The following is a 24,466-nucleotide window of genomic DNA, read 5'->3' on the forward strand; positions in this document are numbered from 1 at the left end:
CACCTCATTAGGTAATGCTCCCAGCCTGTCATCACTACTCAAAGCCAAAAACGTGTTTACCCAGCTCTGGTTGTCTGGCTAATGATTGATACAAGGCTGTGTGCCAGGAAGGGGATTTCGTGTGCCTCGAGGTGAGCGGGGACCTGCCAGGACCCCTCTGCTCCCGCACGCTCTGCCCAGCCTGGGCTGCCCCTCATCCTAGGCTCACATCTCCCCTGTGCCCACCTAAATGCAATTAGGACTTTCTCCTCAGCTATAATTTTCAACTGAGCAGCCAACTGATAGCCAAACCCCCCGTTATTTAACCTCAGAGGGAGGTTTTGTACTCTTCACCGCTGTATTTCAGCCCAGTTTGAGCCCAGGCAATTTGAGCCCAGAAGGTCACCCTGTGCTCTGCGGGAGGAATCCTGCTCTTCTCATGTTTAAAAAACTCAGCAATGCTCTGCTGTACGTGCCAACTTTTCCTGTAATACAGCAAGGAGCAAAAATACTAAGTTTGGTCCTAAAAATCCATCTTTTTTGGCTGTTCACTGAAAACTATCATGGCACCTTCTGCTCATCTGCTACCACCTCCCTCATGGCCAGTGCCTGACCCACCTCACTGAGCCTAAGTGACACCATCCCCCAGGGCAGCAGGCCAAATGCCTTTAATGTCTGCACAGACTAGATGTACTGTACTTCCTTTACCTAGGAAGTCAGCCAACTTTGCAGAGATTGGTATTAGCCCACGCATGGTTTGCTTCCTGAAAATTCACTGTGTACGTTATCTCTTTACGCTTTATATCTTCAGTTTTCTTCAAATATCTCCTCAAGGTTTGCCCACTATTCAGGTAATGGAACTTAGATTGGCCTTGAATGCTTTTTTGTCCTTTATGTAAGCAGATTTTTGGCAATTCTTTGGATTAATCTCAATTGCAGGCTCCTCAGATGGGAATCCTAAATTCTCCAAATCTCTCACTAACTTATCATTTTTCAAATTCTGTATTTGGTAATCAAAATCCTTGCTTGCAGATCTATTTTTTGACACAATTTAAACAGAGCGAGCTTGTGTTGAATCATCAGAGTTTTATTTTCCAAGAGAAGGAAAATTCCAACATCTTTCTCACTTGAAAAGCAAATCCACAACAACACAATTTTAGGGATTACCTAGTGGAAAAATATTTGCTTTCATATACAGGAGCTCTGCTAATATTAGTACTTTGCAGTGTGCATCTGCAAAACTAAAACTTCTCCAAATGCCAACGTTTCCTGCTCTGCTAGGAACACGAGGGATGGCGTCCCTGTTCATATTCCTCATTTTCATTCCTTCCCCCAATGCTCTGCCCTGTGTTTCCTGACCTTTCCCTTATCTCAGTTCCACCAAGTGTCCAGGACTCCAGACCTTGGCTACAAGGACCCCTTCTCATCCCGATTACAATATCCATCTCCCAGGGCTTATTCCAGCCAAGGCCAGGATCCATTAATGCTTCCTGGCAGTGGAAAATGATTCCTGACAACTTAATTGCCAGGCTCTGTAAAAGCTGTCATGGTCAAGCAAACTCCTGCCAATGTCCACAGCGATGACACCTGAACCCTATCGGAAAGGAGATATTATTTGCAAACCAAATCTGCAGTTAAAGTGGATTGACTCAGCATGTTCTGTCAAGAGCAAAGTAATTCTCTTCCAACCAAGCTATTAAATTTGGGAAGTAGTTTGCAATAGGAGACAGAGTAAAGGGACAGAAGAGCAAACACCTGTCGAGGATCTAGAGAAGGGATTTGGATTTAGAAAACACTGCAGCTACAGCACGTGCTTGCTGTCCCCTGCGTCAGCTGAGGCACACAGAGCTCAGCTCTGGGCTCCTGCCTTGTGCACAAGGAAGATCCATGCTGTGACCCTACCAGTGAGCTGCCAGCTTCACAGAGAGTGATCCAGCAAAGCTTTTTCCACCAGGAATTAGGAACTTTTCCCTTAGGACAGAGCCTTTCAGGAGCAGAGAGGCAGGTGCAGAACATTCCACCCACGCTGGACAGGGAGACCTTTGGTTGCATTTACACCCTTCTGCTTGTGCAACTCCCACTTGCAGCGATGCTGTGTTGACATCTACCTGTTTATTTTCCTTTGCTGCAAATCCCACCTGGCTGACCAGCCCAGGACAGGAGCACTCCACCCCTTTCTTCTGCTGCCTCTCCAGGTTACCTCTGGTCCCAGCGGTGACTCATCTGTTTCCATCTCTGCAGAATCTCACTGACACAGGCTAAGAAAGGAAGCAACCCCTTTGAGAAAAGAAGGCAACAAAGCAAACTCATCTTTTCTTCAGAAATATGTGCAGAAATTGTTCGTGCTTCCCACCCTCAAACCACGGGAGTGGTTGTTACTACACCCAGGACTAAGTGTTTCTTTTGAGACCTTCTACATCAAGGGTCTGTATTCTTAATTTTCAAACAGTTGCATCTTGTTTTTAGTGAACAACTTACATGGAGTTACTCACCCTTCATGCAAAGGAAAGCACTGGAAGTTTTTGTGCTGCAGTGGGCAGAATGAGAGATCTTGCAGCAGAATAGAGCAGGGAGATCCCAAAGAAATTGCCTGAAGAGCTCCCTGTAGTAGGGAGAGCCTTGCAGGGAAAGACAGATGTTCTAACAGCTGCCAAACAGAAGCCCTAGAAAGAGAAAAGAGAGAGGCCCATTCATGAGTCCCCAGGGTGAAAGCAGATGGGCCATGGAGCAGAAATTATGATAATCAGGACAAATAACATTGAAATCCCCAGGTACCCATAGCAGAAGTTGTGTGGTGGGACTAAGCATCACAGGGATGTAGGGAGAGCCAGAAAATAGAGCTCTGCAGCAGAGCCAGAGGAGCTTCCCTGCACAAACAGCATCAAGTTCTCCATGTCACAATTCACCGAGTTCTTAAAGGAGCAAATGCCCCTAAACTGCAGGATTTCCAGTACTGTCTGCTGTGGCAGCCTGAAAAAGATGCCCTGGGCAGAGCACACCATGGAGCCATGCCAGGGCTCTCCCTCAGTGTGGCTGGGGAGCTGCTGGGCAGAGCTCCCAGGCTCCAAATGGACAGAGGACTGAAAAATACCACAGGGAGTTCAAGGTCTACTGAGGCATCTGCCAGAGTCAACAGTCCTCACTCTCTACCAAGAGCAGCACTTGTGTGCCCTGAAAAGTTGCATAAGCTCCTGACACCTTCTATGAAAAAAGAAGGAAAAAATACTAAGGCACTTAAGGTTCCTGCAGAGGGCATTTTAGCTCAAAATCCAATGGCATTGAGAGGCTGGAGACCAAAGTCAGTTCATAATGCCAGTTCTGCAAAACCTCAGGAACTGCTGTGAACCACATGGGGTCTGTGGTTATTGGCAAGCAACACCCTTAATAAAGTGTAATTTACAGCAAACCCAAGAGTCCCCAGAGCTCTGGTACCTTTCCAGTTTCATAGAGGACTGGCTTGGCCTCGTTACCATTTTAAAGGGGAACACAAAGGGCAACCAGGAGCATACAGAAAAGAAAAAGTGGTAAATCTCCAGCACCTCATGAGCCTTCACCTCCTCCTGCCCAGGAGTAGCGATGTGTGGCATCCTTCTGGAGCTCTGCTGTGCCACCAGGGACACTCCTCACCAGGCAGCCCTAGGAACAACCTGCAGAAGGGGGTTGAAAGCAAGAGCAGAGCGAGCAGGCAGGCTGCTGGGAGCAGGACAGAGCCAGCCCTGCTGCTCACAGCAGCCCAGGCAGCTTGAGCAAGTCCCTGTCCTGTGCCTCCTCAGCAGATGGGCTCAGAATCTGATTAACGATCCCTTATCACCAGCTGTGATTTTTGTGGATGGTAATTTCTGCTGGCAGCAGGAGAAATTTAGAAGGTGCTCAAATACTGACAGAAGAGGCTATTGGGGCAGTCTTCATCAGCTTATTGCTTTTCAAGCACAGTTAATGAAGGTTTTAGGGGTCATTATTTGAAAACTTAAACACCTGAAATCACTACAAATCATAGTAGCTTTCAAGTGCACTGATTTTCATTTGCAAGAATTTATTTTAAGCCACAAATTGTGCACTGCTTTTATGAAATCATGTAGATGTCCCTGCACATGGTGTTAGCTGGAATCAGTGAGCAGACATCATCAGAGAACACTTTTCCCGTCTGATATTCATCACTCTCAGGCTGCATAAATAACATTCAAGAATGTACTTGTTTCATCTCTGCTCAAAGACAAAATCTGCATCTCCCAAAACAACTAACCAGCCCCAAAGTGGTGACTCTCACCCTACATGACTCTACTTGGTATAGGGATTTTCCATGTACAAAGAGGCAATCATAATTTGTTTCTAAATCATAGTGTTTGCTCACATTAAAATAAGCATATAACCTATTAACAACCACTCATGGCAAAGGCTGCTGATAATTAAATCAATTTTTATTATTATCAGCTGCAATAAAATATGATGCATGCGTAAGCATTTTGAGAGTTTATAATCAATTTTCATTAACTGCAGTAGAAACAGAGGATGTGATAACTTAATTGGAAGAATTCTACGTCTCTGATGGGAGTGAAATTAATTGATATTAGGTAAAATCCTGTCAGAATCTGAAAGTCACTTCAACCTTATCTGCAAGAGAAAAGTGTTTACAGATCAGGTCACAGCTAAAGTGGACTCAAACACTGCAAATGTTCATTCAAGGTCTTCTGGAAATGTCCTGCAATAAAGTTTATACAAATAAAGAACCTATTTGCTTTAAGAAACAGCTATAGAAGAGAGTACAGAAAGTACGTGCAAACCACCAGCAGATTTTTATTAACTCACCATCAGTGTCTCCTGTTTGGCAAACTCCACCCCAGATCAACTGACTCCAAAAAAAAAAATACCCAGGGAAACCCTTGGCTCAGAGGCCTGGCTTCATCTGAACACAGTTTCAGAATATAAATTAATTAGGAGAATCAGTTACATCTCAGAACAACACCACTTCTCCTTAAAAAGCTTAAGCCATTCCATACCATGAAATTTCTCACTTCTCCATGTGCCCCAGCACCACAGCCCCAAAGGAAGGATCCTCCTCACCTTGCAGGAGATGGTTCCTGAGACAGGCACTGACTTGAGCCTACAGAGAACTTCAGGCCAAGGCAGAGGGTGGCCCAGCAGCAGATGGTCCATGCGCCGCCACAACTGCTGAGCTTCCTGCACTGCCTTGAGGGTGCCATCAGTGCTTCTGCTCTCTCACAGCAAGAAATACTGGCCAAATTCACCTCCAGATCCCAGACACCTTTCTGGGCTCAGCACATCTCCTAACATGACCACTCAACATGTATCTTCTGAGGTCTGGATATCCCAGCACCTCACATGAAAAGCCTGGAAGAGGACACTTAGTGCATCATCTAAACTGCCAGCCCAAGACAGGGGGGAGCTTTAAAACCAATTCTTCTCTGTAGGCTTCCAAATGTAAACCAAACAATCTCAAACAACCCTCTGAGGTAGGTAAGTATTGTTTAATGTTTGTTTTACAGGCAGGAGAAAAGGGCTGATAGGGCAGTGAAGTGATTGACCCAAGTCCCCATAAAGAGCCGGAGAGACCCTGATCCCTCCTCACAGAACCCCAGACCACACTCTTCCTCCTTGGGTCCAACATCCTCGCCAGATATATACAGCAGCTGCTGCACCTCAGGGTGCTCATTGCCTAAGCAGCACATGGTGCAAAGCCAGAGCAGGGACTGGTGTGTCCCCCCCCAGGCTGAGTGAAGAACAGTGACATGAAACTGAGGAGTTATGTTTATTGGAGAAGCACGTTTAGACACAGCGAGGTGGCAGGGACGGCAGCACACGCACGGGGCACACCTGGGAGGCACCACTGAGTCCCCACAGCCTCCTGCCCTCCACCTGAGCAAGGACAGGCCCCGTGTGCTGCAGAAGGGGATGGAGGCAGCTCAGGCCCCCTGTGCTGCAGAAGGGGATGAAGGCAGCTCTGGCAGTCCTGGGGGCTCAGCAGCTCCCCTGATGCTCGACATCGACACTTCCTTTACTTGCTCTGCAGAGACAGAGGGCAAACAGTTTATTGCTGTAATCCCAGAAAGGACAATGAGGAAACCTTAAAGCTGTGATGTTCTCATGCTCTGCAGGGGCTCTGGGCCATTCCTGCCTCTCTGTGATGGGGGACCACTCTGCCAGCATCCTCCCTGCTCTGCAGAAACAGCTTGGCTGAAAAAACAGCCAGGGGAAAGGAGTGGGCAGAGCCCAAGTCCCCACAGGATCAACCCCACCATCACAAGGCTGCAGTGAGAGAAAAAAATCTGCAGAACTCTCTGTCCTGGCCCTGCAGCTTGTGTGGACAAGGTGGGACACAACCTCCAAAGGACAGGCTGGCCAAGCAGGGCTAAGTCACTGCCCCTCTCTGTGCATACCTTTGGTCACAGCTGATCCCTGGTGTTTGCTGGCAGTCTGAACTCCATTACTCCTGGAAAGGAAGAGCAGAAAAAATGAGCCCATTCCCAAGCTTGACCACATCTGTGTGACACTGGTATCAGTGTGACAGCCCCTCAGGCCAGCTCAGTGCCACACAAGACAACTGCAGCAGAGCCTGGCACAAGGACAGACAGGTTGGGCCACTGCCAGCTGAGGAAAACAAGACTGATTTCAGCCTCAAGCTAGGTGCTTTCCACACCTATTTTCTAATCTGGGAAAGGTCCTGCTTTTTTTCTTTCCCTCCTTTCACTACCTTTAAAAGTAGCATGGCAAAACAGAGCATGGTAAGGAAACTGGGACTTGCCCATTGCAAACGTGGGAGTTATCTGTTTGTTGAGAAACAGGTATAAAAAAGAAAAGGAGAAACCCTGGATAACCCCTTTTTTCCCCTGATCTATTGAGCAGCGTGGGCAGGCTGGTGACTACTGCCCAGGTGATTAGTGTGAAAAACCTTTGAACAAGTAAAGGAACTGCAAGATACGCAGGATTAAAAGTCAAATGTGCAGGAAAGACCCACAATCAATTGATCCACGTGACACAGCCCTGCAGGACCTACCAGGCAGTTAACTTATCAAAAAAAGATATCTTATCCCACGATGCCGACCTATATTTGTCATCAGTAAAGCAGAACAGGATCAAAGGAATTCAGTTATGGCAGAGACCTCCCAGCGAAGGTGGCCAGACCCAGTGCTGGCCAGTGAGGACAGGCTCTCTCTGCAGCAAGGTTTTCTACCCCAGCCATGCCCACATACACCATTTAGTGTCAGATCTCTCTCAAACCACACTGCTCCCAACCCTTCCCACAAGCATCCTTCCCTGATGGCCATCAGGTCACCAGAGCCACCAGAAACACCTGGAAAATCCAGCTGGAGCTTTGAAGGCAGGGGTGGCTGCAGACCCTGGGCTGCAAAGGGATGAGGCAGCTTTAACACACATTTTCTCAGGCAACCCAGCACTCTCCATGGGTAATTTAAAAATACAACTCAAGGAAATACTACAATTTTTGAGTAACAATTTCTTATCTTCTTCCAAAGGATTTCACATTCTGCACATTGCAACTCTCTAAACCCATTTCTGATGCCAAAAGCACTGCTGGAGCTGCTTTCCTCCAGGTTTTAGTAGCATATATTGAGTGCCTGAATATCCAGCAGAAAGAAAAATTCATTATACTGCAAGTGAGCATGAATTTTAGTGCTGAAAATAACATTGCTCTGTACATTGTTTATAAGCTCCCATAAATTTCCAGCCTGATTCTTCAGGTGACTTTAATAAACATAAAGAATAAATCATTGTAAAGGGGGGGCTTTAGCTTTTCTTGCCTCAAGAAAAAAGCTTAGCACTTTGACTTCTAATTGCATCCATCTCTCCTTGGAATACTTAACACAGCTGCAAGCTCTCTGACTTCCAGTAAATGGCATCTCCCTCTTATTGCAAGGCCTTGAGAGCTGTAACAGCTCAGTGAGACAGTAAGGAATTCCAGACCCAGCACAGTTTTTTGGGAATCCTGTCTATTTTTCAGTTGCCATGGTGTATCCAGTCCCATTCTGACTTGGACACAGTCACTGACAGATTCTTGTAGTGCCTCATCTCCCTATACCCACAGGCCAGCAGCAACTCCATCTCCCTAAGGACTGAGACACAGAGGCTTCCAAGACTGTCACAGGCAAAATTATTTCTCTCTGCACTGCAATTTCTTTGACTTTAAGCAAAGTTTAGAACACTCTGCTGCTTTAGAGAAGAGGGGGAAAGAAGCCAGGTTTGCTGTGTTTGGGGGATCTGCTGGTGTCCTGGCACTGAGCAGAGGAAGGCATGGAATGACACTATGGCAGGATGGCTCTCTCATAGCCCACATCCCACTGCACCTGAAAACACATGGACACCACATCCATACTCAGAAACCAATGCTCCCACCCAAAACTTCCCAGAAATCTCTTTGGTACGTTCAATATTTGGATTCTCTACAGGTTTAGAGTGGGAATCGATCTATTTCCCTGGGGATAAGGATTGAGTTTCTCAAGAGTTCATGCCAATGAGGACAGTCCTCCCCAGGTGCTACAGCACATCCCATGCACAGAGTCACAAACTGAGAGACACTGGCTGCACATCCCAGAGCTGGAGGCTGTCCAGCTTCCACTGGTAGAAAGACAAAGCACAGCTAAGAAATGTTTAACTCATCTGCCCTGTGGGATTGCACAAGATGTCAAGGCTCAAGACCTTTCCGGAAAGTGTGCCACCTAGTGAATAATCTTAATTTCCCAACCATCTCCCTGGATATTATCTGGGGAACAAGCCCTTTATGGTTTATACCATTCTGATCTTCCTAGCTCCATCAAAGTGCCAAGAAGAAAGTCAGGTGTTTTCCCAGACACATCACACTCCTACCATGCAGCCTCAGCAAAACATGGAGACTACGCCCAGGTTATGCATTAAATCCGAGCCTCAACCTGTATTTAAACATCTGGACCATGAGAATCCATTCCTGGGGCTCTTATGGTCCTGTCACAGGTGCAGAAGCCAGGCTGGCTCCCCAGGAGGCACTTAGAGTAGCGTGGGATGCTACACACAGCCAAAAGGCACTTTCTTTTCTTCACCTCTTGACATCATTCCACTCCAGGAACAAAATAAAATAGAAATAGGAGCCTCAATACCTCTCTTCCTCCCAGCCAATATGGCTGAAGAGCAGCTGGAGAGCATGTTTTTAATTGTCCCACTGTGACCTGAGAGAACAGGCTAAGTCTGTTAACCTGCCAGCGAGGTCCCAGTGTGGACACCCAGCTCCTGCTGAAGGGCACAGTGGGCAGCTGGCGAGTGCCAGCCACTCCTCATTCCTCACTGCCTATTGTGGCTGCCTGGATCAGGTCACCACAGGCTGACATGGTGCCAATGGGGAATTTCCACCGGGGAAAGGCAGAGATTGATGTTTGGCAGCCCAGCTGTGGTTTGCTGCTTACCACTGCAGGGCCAGGCTCTCGGCACTCGCCTCGATAGTTTACCGTGATGAAGTTTGAAGCTCTCCTGCAAAGGGAGGACAAGACATTGCTTATTATTCACTTGCAATGCCACAGCTCTCAGCTGCTGGCATGACAGTCCTCTGTGGGCTCCTTAACGCTTTGATGCTACTTCCAATGTGATGGCATTTATTACTCCCCAAACAATTTCATGATTGGGCAGAGAGGGAATAGGGGACCCTGGCAACTTGTGTATCTTAATTAGCTGTCATCAGATTAATCTCAGGCATTTTGATCTATGTTTGCTTAACAGCAAAGCACCAAGGACACACTTGATAGTGAGTCATGATGTATCAAAACAAACACTGTTCTGCAAAAGACACTCGGGAATGGTGGATGGCCCTGTATTACTGAAATCTCTCCGCCTACTCACATGGCAGCTGAACACAAGTCACATTCATTTTTGTATGTTTTCCCATCAGTGCCACAGAGTGGTTGTGAGGATTCGCTGCAGAAAATCCTTCCACCCTTTACCCCATGCAGAATTCGCTCACAGTCCAGCTGAAGAGAGAAAGAAATCACATTTGGTGGCAGTTCACTTGCAAGACCCTCCTTTACATGGCCTGAAGGTGCTCACAAACCAAGCCTTGCCAGGCCACACTTGGAAAGACATCATGTCTCTTGTTGGACCAGCCAGCCAAGCTTGGAGGACAGAGCCCTCACTCCCTGCTCACCAACCCACTCCAACACCACAGCCTGAGACAAGACTTATTTCTCTCAAAGTGCATCCATCTCCTACCTGCACTAGCCTTCCTTATCGGTATGCTGACACCGGTTATCTCCAGGGATTGAGCCGCAGCCATCGGCCGGAGCGCCGGGCGCGCTGGCGCTGCCCGCGGGCGGTGCGGCACGCAGCGCTCCTGCCGCCCACCGCGCCGGGGACACCGGCGGCTCTGACTAACGGGGCTGCCCTCCTGTGCCTCCCAGCACGGCAACGGGAACGCTCCGACACCGCTTTCCCAATGAACCACACGTGGCACAGCCAGCACGCAGCGACAGGACAAGGAGTGGCCTGTAGGGATCCCCCAAAAAGCCTCTGGCACCCTCGGAGAGGAGAGGGTGTTTGTACAGTCATAGCAGATTTCCGACAGCAGAGGTCAGGGATAGCACAGCATGGCCCCTGGCGTGCACAGCACAGCCCCTTCCTCAGCCTCAGGAACAGAAAAAAAACCGAGACGAAGAAGCGACTAATGGGCTCCCAAGCCCTTTTTCCAGTGCTACAAAATGTGGTGCAACAGCTGCAAATGGTGTGATGGGTTTGAGAGAACATTCCAGTTCCCCCTCCACCTGGAGATGCAGCATTCAGCACAAAAATGATGGTTTATCAGCAGCAGGAAGCACCCCAGGGAAGGAGGATTTCAGGCCAGGCAGCACAGGGGAGGTTTTGGTGATGTTGGGGTGCTGTGATAGCACCGGCTGGTTAAACGTCACTTGCTAATTTCCATAATGTGCTGCTTCCTCCCTCATCTGGGTAATTATCAGTGACGTGAGAGCAGACAGTGCTGACCTTTGCAATCCTCTGCTGGATGCCTTCCTACGCACCAGACCTGTACCACAGCCCAGGGCAGGAGGCCACCCCTCCAGCAGCCCCACACATCACAGGTGCCAGCAGCTAGTGCCACCACTCCTTTGGCTCTGGGAATTGTCTGTGACAAAACCCACAAGTGGTCCTGCAAAGAGGAGAGGAGCAGATCTGCTCCCTGAATCACCTCTGGTCTGTCAGGCTCATTGGCATCCACTCCCCCTCCGGTGCTACCAGGAAATACCACTAAGCCCTGAAGCAGACCGGCCTTATTATACCTAATGCTTCCTCTGGAATGCATCAAAATTGCAGTACCTGAACTACCTTTTGGGTTTTTAACTCAAATTTTCTCAGAGTGGTTAGTGGCAAAGGCTTCAGAGAGAGTTACGGCAGTTGGTAGTAAGATCCCTCCAAATCCATAGAAACATTTCCCATCTCTTCCAGCATGCTATTTAAATTACTGTATGAAAAGTCTGAAGGGATTAAAACATCAGGTATTTTTTTAACCATCCTACCTCTAGACAGCACCCTGTGATAGCGAGATCCACAGTTTAGTTACCCTTTTTATAGTAACTTATTTTCTCTTATTAGTTCACATTTTCCACTTTTAGCTTTGTTGGAACTATTCCATTTTCTTCTCATGAGAAGGGAGAGCAGACACCCCCACCTTCCTCCTACAGTATTCCATACACAGTTGTCATCTACCACTCAGTGTTTCCCCCTTTAGCACTCCTTCCTTCTGCCAAACTTGTCCTCATCCCCTGGTCACCCTCACCACCCTGCTCTGACCATGGCCTTTATCTCACACCTTCTCAGCATGAAGAGGTAGCACTCTTTACCTTATTTTGGCTACATGTGGGGCAGAATTCCAACCTGAGCTCAAGACCCACATCCCCAGAGCTGGGGGAGTTCCACAAGGAGCCAAACCCTTCCCTCTGTTTCTGTGCCAGGTGATACAGGGGCTTTCAGCAGGCTACAGATACCTTCACTCATTCAAACTCTTCCAAGGACATGGGGCCAAGTGAAAAGCTTCAGGGTTTAAGCAAAAACAGGAAAAGCTGCTGGGAAAGGAGGCTCAGCACCAACAGAGGAGCACGCCATGGGAGAGGTCCCCATTTGTGCCCACACAGCTGCCCCCGAGGGGCAGGAGGGGGATTTGTGCCCACACAGCTGCCCCCCGAGGGGCAGGAGCCCCATTTGTGCCCACACAGCTGCCCCCCGAGGGGCAGGAGGGGGATTTGTGCCCACACAGCTGCCCCCCGAGGGGCAGGAGGGGGATTTGTGCCCACACAGCTGCCCCCCGAGGGGCAGGAGCCCCATTTGTGCCCACACAGCTGCCCCCCGAGGGGCAGGAGGGGGATTTGTGCCCACACAGCTGCCCCCCGAGGGGCAGGAGGGGGATTTGTGCCCACACAGCTGCCCCCCGAGGGGCAGGAGCCCCATTTGTGCCCACACAGCTGCCCCCCGAGGGGCAGGAGGGGGATTTGTGCCCACACAGCTGCCCCCCGAGGGGCAGGAGGGGGATTTGTGCCCACACAGCTGCCCCCCGAGGGACAGGAGGGGGATTTACCGTGGGGTCCTCGTGGGTGTCTCTGCTCTGGGACTTACGGCCTGGTGGCCGGTTGCAGTTCCTGCCACGCTGCACTCGAGGGCTGGCAGAGAGAGCAGAGATACAAATCAGCACCACCTCCTTCCAAACATGAGGAGCAGAGTGCAAACCCACCCTCCCTGCAGACCCCCTTGAGGGCTGTTTGCACCATGGCATCCACCCACCCACAGGAGAGGAGAGGGAGAGAAGCCCCTCGGGCACATGCTGAACGTGAGGAAGGCAAGAGCAGGACATGGCCTTGCCCTGTGCTCAGCCTGAGAGCACCACCACCACCACCCCGGGGCTCTGCAGGCCTGTGCCTGCTGCCAGCCCTTGGTGCAAGGGGGACATGAAGGAATTGCACCAGGCAAAAGCAAAAAATCTCAGTGTGCCCCAGAAAAAGCAGCAGCTGAGTCCTGCTCAGGGCCAACAGCAACAAAACAAACAGCTCCTGCCCAGAAAGCACGTGGGGCCTTTGAGGCAGGGCCAGGCACACACGTGTGCACTGCCAGGAGACAGATTTTAGTGAACAGAGCGTCCTGAGAGGGATTCTGAGCACAGCAATCACTGGTGCTTCATACACAGAACATCAAGGCCAAAACGGTTACATGAAAGACATGCCCCAGTGTGTGCCTCTTCCTCAGCACCAGCTCAGCCCATGGGAAATGTTGTAGTGAGCACCAAACAGCACAATGTGCACTGCTCCATCCCAGGCTGTGCTGCTCTTGTGCTGTCCAACTATTCTTGCTCCAATTAATCTCCTAACCACCCCTAAAAATACAGGTATATGGAAGGGGGCAGAAACCAGTGCCAGGCCTGGTGGTGTGTGTGGGGACAGGCTGCCAGCCCAGGTGCTGCTGAACTCACCCTCTGCCTGAGGAGAAGGGACGCCTCTCGTTTACACCCTGCCTTGAGCCACCACAGTTCTTCTGCAAAAGGGGCAGAACACACTCAACAACCACAGAAACAACTTCTATGCAACTAGGGAAAAGAAGCTAAAGCAACTCCTGCCCTGCCCCCTCATCCCCCCAGACCCAAAGAATTCTGTTCTTAAAGTAGCAAGTTTGATGCACTCCATATCCACCAAATGTTATCATCCAAGGGTTTATAGGATTGTAGGAAGTCTGAACCTGCTCTTTATCTCTCATATAGCATGACATCACTGGGAAAGTGAGAGGGGCAGTTCTGTCAGCTGCAAACATGTCCAGTTTGTATGCTCATTCCACAAATGAGGGAGGCTTTGCAATACAAAAGCTTCTCCCCCCTGATTAGCTGGCTACAGAATCCTAAACACCTTGATCACCCCAGGCTGACCACAGGCAGTTCCCTGGCTGTCCTGATCCCACAGACTCTCACCAGGCCCTTTCTGAGTTCTGCAGAGGCTCTGAGCTCCATCTCACCTGCCTTGTCCTCTCTGAAGCAGGCAGTTTGTTGCGCTGGAGAGTTCCACCCCCTCTTTGAGCTTCCTTTTTGCTGGAAGAAGGGAAGAGGAGAAAAAAATGGAGTGCTGTGGTAGCATGAGTGCCACCAGCACCCAGGGGCAGTGTCAGTGTAAGACAGTGTAAGGCATTATCATGGCACTAGGTCCCACCTCCCCATCCACAGTCCCTGTTCCTGGTGGTTCTGTTCCTAATTCCCACCCCTAAAGCTTCTCCCTTTCTCCTCCAAATTCCCACTGTATGCTACATCCAGGTTCCCAATGGCTGCTTTCATATCAGGTCTGCTTCTGCATATGCTCTATGGGACTAGAGAGAGAGAGAGAGAGAGAATCTGGAAGGCAGAGTACACACATAAGAAACTCCTCAGGAGCTGCCATGCCAAACAGTTCCCTGGGAAAGGGGCTGCTCTCTGTCACTCTTGCTTCTCCTCTACTCCACACTGCTTCCCACCTGCCCTTGGGCCCTTAGTGTTGAAAGGGAATGGGGAAGAGGAGCCCTACTGCCAGAGCATTTCTTAGAGGGCCAGAGAGTCAGGACTCCTCCAGGCATTGCCCAAAGGCAGCTCCACAGGCAGAAGCTGCACTTCTGAAGCCAGAGATTTCCCTCTTTGCTGCTGCTGCTCAGGGGAAAGGGTACTCACAACCTCTCAGCACACATGAGGCATTTGTTGGTGTGCTGCCTGCCAGAGGCATCCCGGACAGGGGCATTCTCCCTGGTGCAGGACAGGCGGCCGCCGGCTTCAAACTGGGAGCGGAACTCGCTGCAGTCATCCTGCGGAAGGAGGGCAGGGTTAGGGCACTCTGTCCTCCTTGCCTTATTGATCAGATCCTTAGAAACCTGGGGTTTTCCTGCCAGGAAAGCATGGAACCATCACAAATGCATCACAGGAGAGTCTGGGTGGGGGTGAGAGAAGAGGGTGTGCAGTACCAGCCACTTAGCATATAAACAGAGGGGTGAGTCAGAAAAATTCCGGGTCCTTCTGCCTGCACAGCACGTGTTGGGAGTTTTCTATGCTATGTTCCCACTAATTATTATTCTCCTGGCTGGGTTATCCAAAGCATGCCAGTGATGTGACCGATACAGCAATGAAGTCACTCCCTTTTCTCCCAACATCCTTAATACACAGCTACAGCCTTTTCCCAGATTGTAGCTCAAGATAATTTTCTTTACAAAGCGCGTAGGATCCTCAAAACCAGCCACACTTTGGGACGTGTCAATCAAGAGGCAGCAGTTAAAACATAAAAGCACAGTGCAAACACACTTAATAGCCCACGAGAACAGGAAGGTTGTTTGGAGAGTGGATGATTAATTTGTTCCTTGTTCAAAACTGCTGTACAGAAACTGTGTTAACCTGCCCCTGTTATGTAACACGGATGGAAACATTCAGTCCCCCTCATTTCAACTATTTCACATACTGCAATAGGCAGTTCCAAACAGCAAGTACAAAGGTAAGGAAGTGACTTCCGCTCACCCTTTTCTTTTTTTAAAAACAGCTTTTAACACTCGCAATTTTCTGCCCATATTGTGCACAGTTTTGCTGGCTCAAATGAAGGTCCTTGGCAGGTCACTGGACTCACCCTTTGCTTTGCTCAGAAGTTTACAACACCTCAGCCTCTCTGCCAGGGGAAGGTTCCCCCAGTGTTGTTCTGCATCCCATCCAGGGCACCCCAGCCTCCAGTTCCTCAGCTTTCCCATGAGGGTAATATGCTGGAAAACCACTCTGAGTACAAAGCCCCACATTTCCCTAGAGCCAGCCCAGCCACAGGTAGCAGAGATGATCTGGCCCTGGATGAGCCTCTCCTGCTGTGCCAACACCCATAAAGCATTGTTCCATCAGAAGTCAGTGTTGCACCCACTCCAGAGGGGCTCCCCACGAGCCTCACTGCATCTCCCCACCACCAGCTCACACCCCTGCACAGTTCAGGTAATGCCTCCCCTTCCCAACAAGCCCAGGGAAGCTCTCCTTGTTCCCTGGGACCAGCCCAGCCCAATCCTCTGCTGACAGATCTACCTTTCCCTAAGAGCCTCTCAAACATTTTCTCTTTGAGCCAGCATTTCTGAAGCCCTGTTCAGGCCTGACCTCTGCTGCAAAAATCTCACCGAGTACATCTGAGTCGTGCATTTGCCTCTTTCATGGCCTGTAACATCTCTGACCCACTAATAAATGCAGAGCTTTCTTATCCTTTGTCACTTCTAGCCAATGAGTACGAATTCTTGTTAAGCACTGACTGTGTGATCTTGCACTGCCATTACATTTTATCTTGTTTCTATTACTCCAGGCCTCAGCACTATCCAATTAGTCTTGAGTGATCTGCTGATCCTTCTCTGCTGATACTGCCTCCCAGCTTTGCCATCAGCAAATTTCACTTACCCTTCTATTTTTTTGTGCCAAAGTCATTAGAAAAAGCACTAAAACAGGATTATCCCCAAGACTGAAGCTTAAGGGGGCCACACCAGTCCCTACCATAGCAGGAATCAAGAGGAAAGTGGTGGAAAGCAACTGTTTTCCCTTTACTGGGCTGCTTTTGCCAGCAAAGCATCAGTGCACAGCAACATGGAGGCTGCAGCATGCCAGGGAGAAGGTGGCAAATCACAACTCCACAAGAGCAAAGTTTCCAACAAAAAAAAGCTAAAATTGAGCCACAGGCCTGGAGATAGTGCAGGACTGACATCTCCCAGAACACAATGATCTCTTAAACTGTGCAGAGTTCAGATTTAGGGCTTTTCACACATTTTCCTTTTCCAGCTAATTAGCAGCCTCAGCAGAACTGACCTCTCCACCTGAGAGCTGAAATTTGGGACAGCACAGCACACCTGGCTTCCTGATCTGTCGGGATTTGCCCGTCCCTACATCCACAGGTCACTGGAACAGGCCATAATATTCAGGCACAAGTTGTTCACTTGAGGGATTCAAGAGCATGAATAAGAAATAAAGAATGTAAAGAAAGTGGATCTCAAAATTAACTCAGAGGAGAAAGAGCAACGGAGTAGAATAACATTCCCTTTCCTCTGTCTTGGGTGAAAATCCAATAAAGTTCCATATTGACCTGCCTAATACTTTAATCTCACCTTATCTTTTCCTTGTCTGTTTTTAGATAACTTCTGCTCATTCTCCCTTTTGCTGGAAGAGAAGAGAGATGAGAAAGTGAATACCAGGGTGCTCCAGGGAGGGAGGAGAGGTTTCCCACGCTCCTCTCCTTTACTCACAACTTCTCTGCACACATGATGCACTTATTGCTGTGCTGCTTCCCAGAGGCATCCCGGACAGGGTCATTCTCCCTGGTGCAGGTGAGTTTCCCTCTCTTGAACAGATCCCGAAACTCCCGACACTCGTCCTGTGCAAACACCAAAAGCATGAGTTGACACAGATATGCTGACAGAGAGGCACATCTCCCACAAATCCACAAAGGATAATCCAACCAATGAATTACATTTCAAATGTTGTTTTGCTTCCTTGAGGCGTAACTCGGTGGAAAACCGTAATATGCAGCATAAAACAAATAAATCCGTATGTTTAGATCAGCAGATCTGTCTTTTGCATCCAGGGTAGCCTTGTTGCTATTTCTAACAGATAACACATGCAAGAGCCTGCCCGAAGGACCTAAGCTCTGCTCTAAGTATAAAATCCACAACTTCAGTGAATTTTAAATGAGAAAGTCAGTTTTCCCATCTCTCGTGAGAGAACTCGCTACTAAAATTAAAGAAATTTAAAACCCATGCACAGTAAAAAAAAAAGCTGCAGGCATAAGAAAATATAATCCTTGAACACCTCCTATTGCCAGATATATGACAGCAAGAGGTGGGTGTTTTTACCTTCCACTTAACATGATGGTATGTGTTAATTGAACCAAAGCACTCTATTTCACAAAAGGCTTTTGTAGCAAAGCCTGCTTAAGCATTTCAGCCCAGCCTTTACTTTTCTCTGAACAGCTTTCCTATAAGTTTCAGGGCAAGTTTGGAGCATAAGAAACACATGGAACATGTGAGGTCTTCAGGTTCATTTATGCAGCACTTACAACCTTATCTGTTATGTGATCTGTAATACATTTTTCCTCTCACACCATGTAGAGGAGATAGTTTGATAGCTTATCCCAGTTCTGCAGATGGGGAAGTCAAGCCTAGAAAATTACTTGCCAAAAGCCAGACAGAAAATCTATGGCTTAACAAAGAAATTCAGTGTAGGTCTGTTCCTGACACTGTAAAACTGTCCTGATGCCTTCAGGACCACACTTTGGCAAGTCAGATGTCTAAAAAAAAGATCTCCCTTAGGACAGCTATGCCTTACAAAGCCTTTAATTTGTCCAGACACACAAGAGCTAGAAAGCTACCCTGCTTAACCAGATGTAAAAAAATAAATAAATCAATCACCACAACCAACACTATCTGATGGAAACCAATTTGCTTCCATCTAGAATAAAAACCCAAGGCTAAAAGGACAGCTCCCTCCACGTAAAGACCTGCTATCTAGAAAAACAGCTATGGCTAAAAGAAACCACAGGTGCATCAACAAGATAAACAAGGGACAATTAGAGCCAGCCTATTCCCACACCCTGCCCTAGTCAGAGCTCACATGTGCCAACCTTGCTATTAAATATTTGCCAGATTCCAGTGGTGCCTTATAAACAGGCAGGCATGCTCCTCAGCCAGGCTCTGGGTCAGGCACACACGGCACATGCCGTGATTGCCTGGGAGGAGCCGCCAGGAATTTTGGTTTCTTTTATGCTGGAGGATGACACAAAGCCTCAGACTCTTCCCAAGGCTGGGCACATTTGCCCTACTCCACTTTTGCAGGGCCCTTTCTCACGCTGCAGACAAGGAAGTGCCCTGGGCAGCGGGTCAGAGGCAGCAGACGAGATGCCAACGCCAATAAAACTGGCTTTAGCAGCCATGCTTCACCTCACCTTTCCCAAGGAGTTCACATTCCTGTCCAGCTCTCCACCACTCCCCTGGGTAGCTGAGTCTCTTTCCCTGCAAGAAAAGGAGGAGTGAGTGACGGGGCAGCGTGCAGTGCTTGGACACAAAGCCAAAACAGGGGGTGATTAAAGGCCAGTCCAGCCAACCCCACCTCCCCATTGCACAAGGCAGCAGCACAGACCAGCAGCAGGGCTCAGCTCCCTGACACAGTCCAGATGTTGAACACATCTCTGCTCTGGGATCACTGTGCCACCCTTTCTCCCTGCCCAACATCCAGCTCTCCCCACTCTAACAAACACCATCTATGGAAACAAGAGATTAATCTGTGCAAGTTTTCACTCTGCATTTGTTCCTCACGCCCTGTGGTGAGTCCCCACCATGTGATGAGCTGGGGAGACCTACTGGGTTCACAGGTTTGCTGAAGAGCTACAAACTGGTCTGGCTGGCCAGGGACAACAACTTTATAGCACAGGGCCTCCAGAGAGTTGGCTCCCTGCTACGGGAGGAGAGGACATGCTGTGGGTGGGCAGGGCTGCCACTGGAGCCAGCAGGCAGCTGATACTCACAGCAGCCTTTGGCACATCATGCACTTGTTGAGGTCTCCTTTTTTATTTGGGCTGCTGAAGGTCTCCCTGGTGATGGGACAGGAATACTTCCCGCTGCGCAGGAGTGACCAAATTTTCCTGCATTCGTTCTGAAAAGCACAGAGGAGGGCAATCAGTGGAGGCTCCCAGCAAGATCCTGAGAACTGTTTGTTCACACTGAATCTTTTTTGGGTGTGCTGCAGGCTCTCAGCAGCACCAGTTTGCTCACACAAACCACGCTCCTCCTGCCCATCCCTGGCCACACACCACACGTGGCACAGGCTGCACCCAGAGCCCTGCTCGCGGCTCCCGAGGCAGAAAAGACAATGAGAAAGTTCAAAACCCATTGCAAGAACCATTAATCACGGGGAAAGGAATATATATTTAAGGAACAAGTTTAATTTACATACAGCTGCAAATTGCTGCCCGCTACAGCATAGCACTGCACATTATAAAGTTAGCCAAGAGCAGAAAATACAGCCCTGCAAGTGCCAGAGGGATGCAAGAGGAATGAACGGGCCAGCGTGACTGAAGAGTGATTCACATGCAAGACAAGCACAGAAAAGCACAACCCTCTCAGGAAGAGAGCAGTAATATTGTGCAATGTTGCAGCAGCCCATTGCATCTTCTGCTGGGTAACTGAGATGCAGACCAGGGAGAAGCAATGAACCGTTTAGTTATTTTTGGCTACTGTGTTTCCCGAAAGGATCTTTACCAAGGAGACAAGCTTGCTTGATTAAAACATGAATGGAACTGACTTCTAAGTCATTGAATCAAATTATTTTCTGAGACTCAAAGGACTTGCCTTAATTCTTTTAATTATGAAAGTCAGGAATTATCAGAAGCAAGGGTTTCTGCTGGATTAGAAGCTACATTCTAAAATATCATTAAAAATATAATTCATGACATTTCTAACATCATTTCATGAGATTTCCAGCCCAGAGCTGTTTGGATATGTTCTCATCATCATGCACCGAACACACACTGTCAGCTGGAGCCATTGCCATATTACCTAAGTGTTGTCTCTAAATATGGAGAGATTCACTGCTTTTTCCACCACTGAAAAAGCTTTATAATATCTAAGTATAGTGCATCTAAATGGACTTTGCTCAAAGCATGCATTAAAGCAGTGTAAATTGGCAAAACAAAGGGAGAAGCAGAATAGAAAAGGTTGGACTCGCCTTAATCGAAGCTTGACTGGCAACATCTGTGACAGAAAAACCAACAATGAAACCATACAAAAATCTTTGAAGGGAAATTTTAAAGCAAAAGGCATTTAATTAAAATACTTGATGCAGTTTCCTAATCCACCCAAATACCTCTTGATAAAAGCTAATCCAATGCATTATTTCACACTGATAGAAATTCTCTAATGCCCAGTCCTTTCTGGAACATTGCACTTTTTGTCATTCAAATGCAAAATCACATCCATTTTTTTTGAGTGTCTTTGTGCCCTTCTTTACTGCGTTACTTTTCTCAGGCTTAAAATCCAAGTTCCAAGGATGGCCCAGTAACTGTTTATCCATTATTCTATACCCCTGCCTGGGTAGCTGCATCAAACCCACACAAACATTTTTGGCATTCTTCACCACTCCTTAAAACTGGGATACCAGATACTAGGCCATTGTTGTTTGTCCAAAATGACAAATTCCTTTTCAAGGCCCATTCCATTTGCAGTACTTCACACAAATTATCAAATTAATAATGAGTCAGCAGGTGAGTAGCTGATACCCATTTCTTTTTACTAAGCCACTTAAAGCTGGTATATTATGTTTCATCCTCCTTTGCATCATCAGTGGCATTGCAAGGAACTCTCAAGAAATCTTCCATTAGCACTTTTTCAATAGAAACTGGCAGGAAATTGCAAGACCATTGCTTCAAACCTAACTCCTGCTGAAGTCAATCTATTGTAGCCAAATTACTGCAGCCATGTGAAAATGCCTTCCTTAGCAAGTGTTGACAAGACATTACCATTTTTCTGAATTTACAGAAAATTGTATTACATTTTTGTTCAAAGTTGGGCTTTTTACAGAAGAATTCAGTCTGGTTAGAAATTGGTATTCTTCCACTTAGGATGGAAGTTAAATGGGGGTTTGGATTTTTAATTCCATTAAAAATAGATGCTTTCATCTATCAATACAACTTCACTATTTCTACATGAAAAAGAAAGAGTAGTTAACAAGACAGGTAATATCAACCTAATACATGTAGAACAACAAAGAAAATTGTGGTCTTCTGCTATACCACCAGGCTTTTTACAAAGCAAGGGCTCTCTAATCCTCTGTCTTTATGGGCACTCCCAGGCTGCGTCCTCTGCCAGTCCCAGATTCCAGCACAGAGAACATCACAAGTTACTGACCTGAGAAGAAGCAGAAAAATGCCAGAGCAAGGACCACCGAGGCACCTCCTATTTTCATGGTGAGGGTGCTGGCAGCTGTTTGCCTACGTTGACTCTACTAGAGCATTGCTCAATGAAACCCAAAGAAAGGGCTCAGGGCTGATCACGTATATATAGGTGACCAGGTTCTCCGCCTTCCTTATGACATAACCTTCCCAAGAACCATCATTAGCTGAAAAAACCAGTTTGACGCTACTCTAAATTCTAATGATCCCATTAACACAATTAATTTCCATAAGGATGGGACATATTTGAGTCACTCCCTGCATTTTGTCAAGGTAAGAAAATTATAAATAGATCACTTCAGATCCCCCACACAACCAGAGGGATTCTTGCCACCCTCAGGGTGGTTCATAAGACAGTGGGAGTCCAGCCACCACACTACAAACACCCTTTCATATCTCAACCAAATAGCTGAAAGGATTTTAATAACTTGGCTGCAGAAGAGACAACAGGAAGGCCAGGTCACTCAAACCTCTGGAAGTCAGTCTGCTTTTATTAAAGCACCTCAGTATGAACCTGAAGAGTAAACATTCAGGAAACATTGAAAAACATCAAGTTTGAGGCTTTGTTGAAATTCTTTAGGTTTGATGCTACAGTTCTCATAGCAGCTGTGTTAATGATAACACCATACTGCCAAATCCTCATGTTTTCCTAGTTTCTCCCTGTTGTCTTCAGAAAAAAAAAAAATAAAAAGGCAGTGTTATTAGTGAAAACCATTCTTCAGCCCAGGTGGGACCTGGCAGGCCATTATAGATGCTGCTCTTTGAGGTGTGTTGTTATTGATGCTAAAGGGTCCAGCAAAGCAGCCCTGCTCTGGGCTTTCCCAAAGAAAAGATAAGATGAAAGTAATCATCCTGTGCAGGATTTCTCAGGAGTCCCAAGAGAGGAAAATAAAGATGACAACAAAGTTTTGGAATGTGATTTACGTGGGAAGAAGCTGTGTGCCTTGTCTCCAGTGAAAAGAGAAGAATTTGGAGAGAAAAGTCATTTGCAAGGTTTGAAAGGGGTGGATAAATGAGTCAGTCAAGCAAACCAGAGCAATGAGGGGCTCGAACACAGGCTGTGCAGAGAGGCAGATCAGCACCATCTGAGGAAGAAAACATACTTCTGCATGACATATGTGCCTGGCCAGACAGGCCAGCAGAGCTCAGTATAAATCCTTGTAATAAACTGCTGCCACACATTTCTCAGATCAGAACAGTTGTTCATGTTCACAACTGGAGCCAAAGCCAAGCCAGCACAGCCCTCATTTGGAGGATGGTCACCCCAACATTTCTCTTCAAGTCAAACTGAAATCTGTGTGCAGGTTCACAGTGGAGAGTTTGCAATACAGTAGCAAAGTGCCCAAGGCCATGCAGATGGTTCATGGCAGAGCTGAAGAGCTGTGTATTGTCCTGAATCATGAGATAATTTCTGTATGCGTATTTGGGCGTGGAATTGGAGGGAAGGCCAACAGGAAGAGAGGAAAACTAAGCTGACAGAGCATGTGTCAATAAATCCTTGAAGAGAAGAAGCAAAAAGAAAAATAAAGTGTATGGTAGTTTAAAAGTGGTTAGAGCTTGGAAACCTATCTGAAGGACAAAAAACAAAAGATGCTATTTGTTCCTGAGGCATCTGCCCATGAGTCAGCCATGAGGTGGGAGGGTTTGGGAACGGGAAGCGCATTTTTGAAAAGGGTTTTGTTCTTAAAATTTTCTTTACCTCCAAAAGTTCTATTCTGACAGAGAAATGAAACAATTCCCCGATTTAAGACAGCTGGCTGACTGCCCTGTTCCTGAAGGAAGCAGAGTGGGTGCCAGATCAGGTCAGACTGGCCAGGTGAGAGCAGCTCCCAGCCTGGAAGTGCGGAGTGACAAGGAAAAGGAGAGACAGATCCTGACCCCACACTGGCCTTGTCACCACCCTGCTCTCCCATATTCCCACCATGCAGCCCCCTCTCCACCAATCACACCCACACCAACATGTGGGAGAAGCCCAGAATTGCCCAAACACACCTTGATACCAAAACCAGATCCACACTCAGTAACAAAAGTCAAGAGTGGAAAAAAATAAAAAGGATTTTTAGCCTAATTACTACTGCACAACAACAACCTCCTAAAAAAACCCAGTAATAGAATGAAACGTGAAGGGAAGGAGAGGCCCAGCAATGCCTCATGGTTTGCAGGATTATTTGTGTTACACAAACCTGGGCACAATGAGGGATGACAGCAGGAGTGTATTAAGCATAAACCTTGCCTGACTCCCTTGATTGCCTGTATTGATCGATTTACACCGTATTGATCCATCTACACCATGAAGTCTCAATCCTGCACTGGAATCCAGACAGCCCATTAATTTCCATAGAAATTTATATCCCATAGGATTTGATATGGAAGAGACATGATCCTGATGCTTTATTAATATATTTTTAGCACAGCACCTAGCTAATCTTAATTTACAAACAAATGCCAAACAGCCAGAGTGCAAAATGACACAGAGAAAAGCAGGTGAGGGCAAGAAGAGATATTGCAAAGGTATCTTTTGTTCATGTCTCAGTTAAAAAATTTGGGAAAGTAAACAGCATATAATGATGCTG

General features: G+C 47.5%; 1 protein-coding gene across 5 annotated transcripts; it reads right to left on the bottom strand.

Moving 5' to 3' along the window:
• Positions 1–5,509: 5,509 nt before the first annotated feature.
• Positions 5,510–21,963, bottom strand: LOC132080477 (serine protease inhibitor Kazal-type 5-like). Of its 5 annotated transcripts, XM_059483662.1 has the most exons (14): positions 21,850–21,963; positions 20,672–20,697; positions 19,473–19,600; positions 18,894–18,960; positions 17,200–17,327; positions 17,062–17,113; positions 14,633–14,763; positions 13,954–14,026; positions 13,421–13,482; positions 12,536–12,617; positions 9,817–9,944; positions 9,387–9,450; positions 6,375–6,427; positions 5,816–6,001 (listed from the first exon to the last, which is right to left on the bottom strand). In XM_059483662.1, exons 1-13 carry the CDS (start codon positions 21,905–21,907, stop codon positions 6,422–6,424), a joined length of 1,005 nt encoding a protein of 334 aa, XP_059339645.1. In that variant the 5' UTR covers positions 21,908–21,963; the 3' UTR covers positions 5,816–6,001; positions 6,375–6,421. The 5 variants fall into 5 exon arrangements, with proteins under 5 accessions (XP_059339646.1, XP_059339647.1, XP_059339645.1 ...); XM_059483663.1 differs by lacking the exon at positions 9,817–9,944 and having other exon boundaries at positions 5,510–6,001; XM_059483665.1 differs by lacking the exons at positions 12,536–12,617; positions 13,421–13,482.
• Positions 21,964–24,466: the final 2,503 nt, after the last annotated feature.

The sequence above is a fragment of the Ammospiza nelsoni genome, chromosome 16, assembly GCF_027579445.1.
Source record: "Ammospiza nelsoni isolate bAmmNel1 chromosome 16, bAmmNel1.pri, whole genome shotgun sequence".
In the NCBI taxonomy this organism is placed as follows: domain Eukaryota; kingdom Metazoa; phylum Chordata; class Aves; order Passeriformes; family Passerellidae; genus Ammospiza; species Ammospiza nelsoni.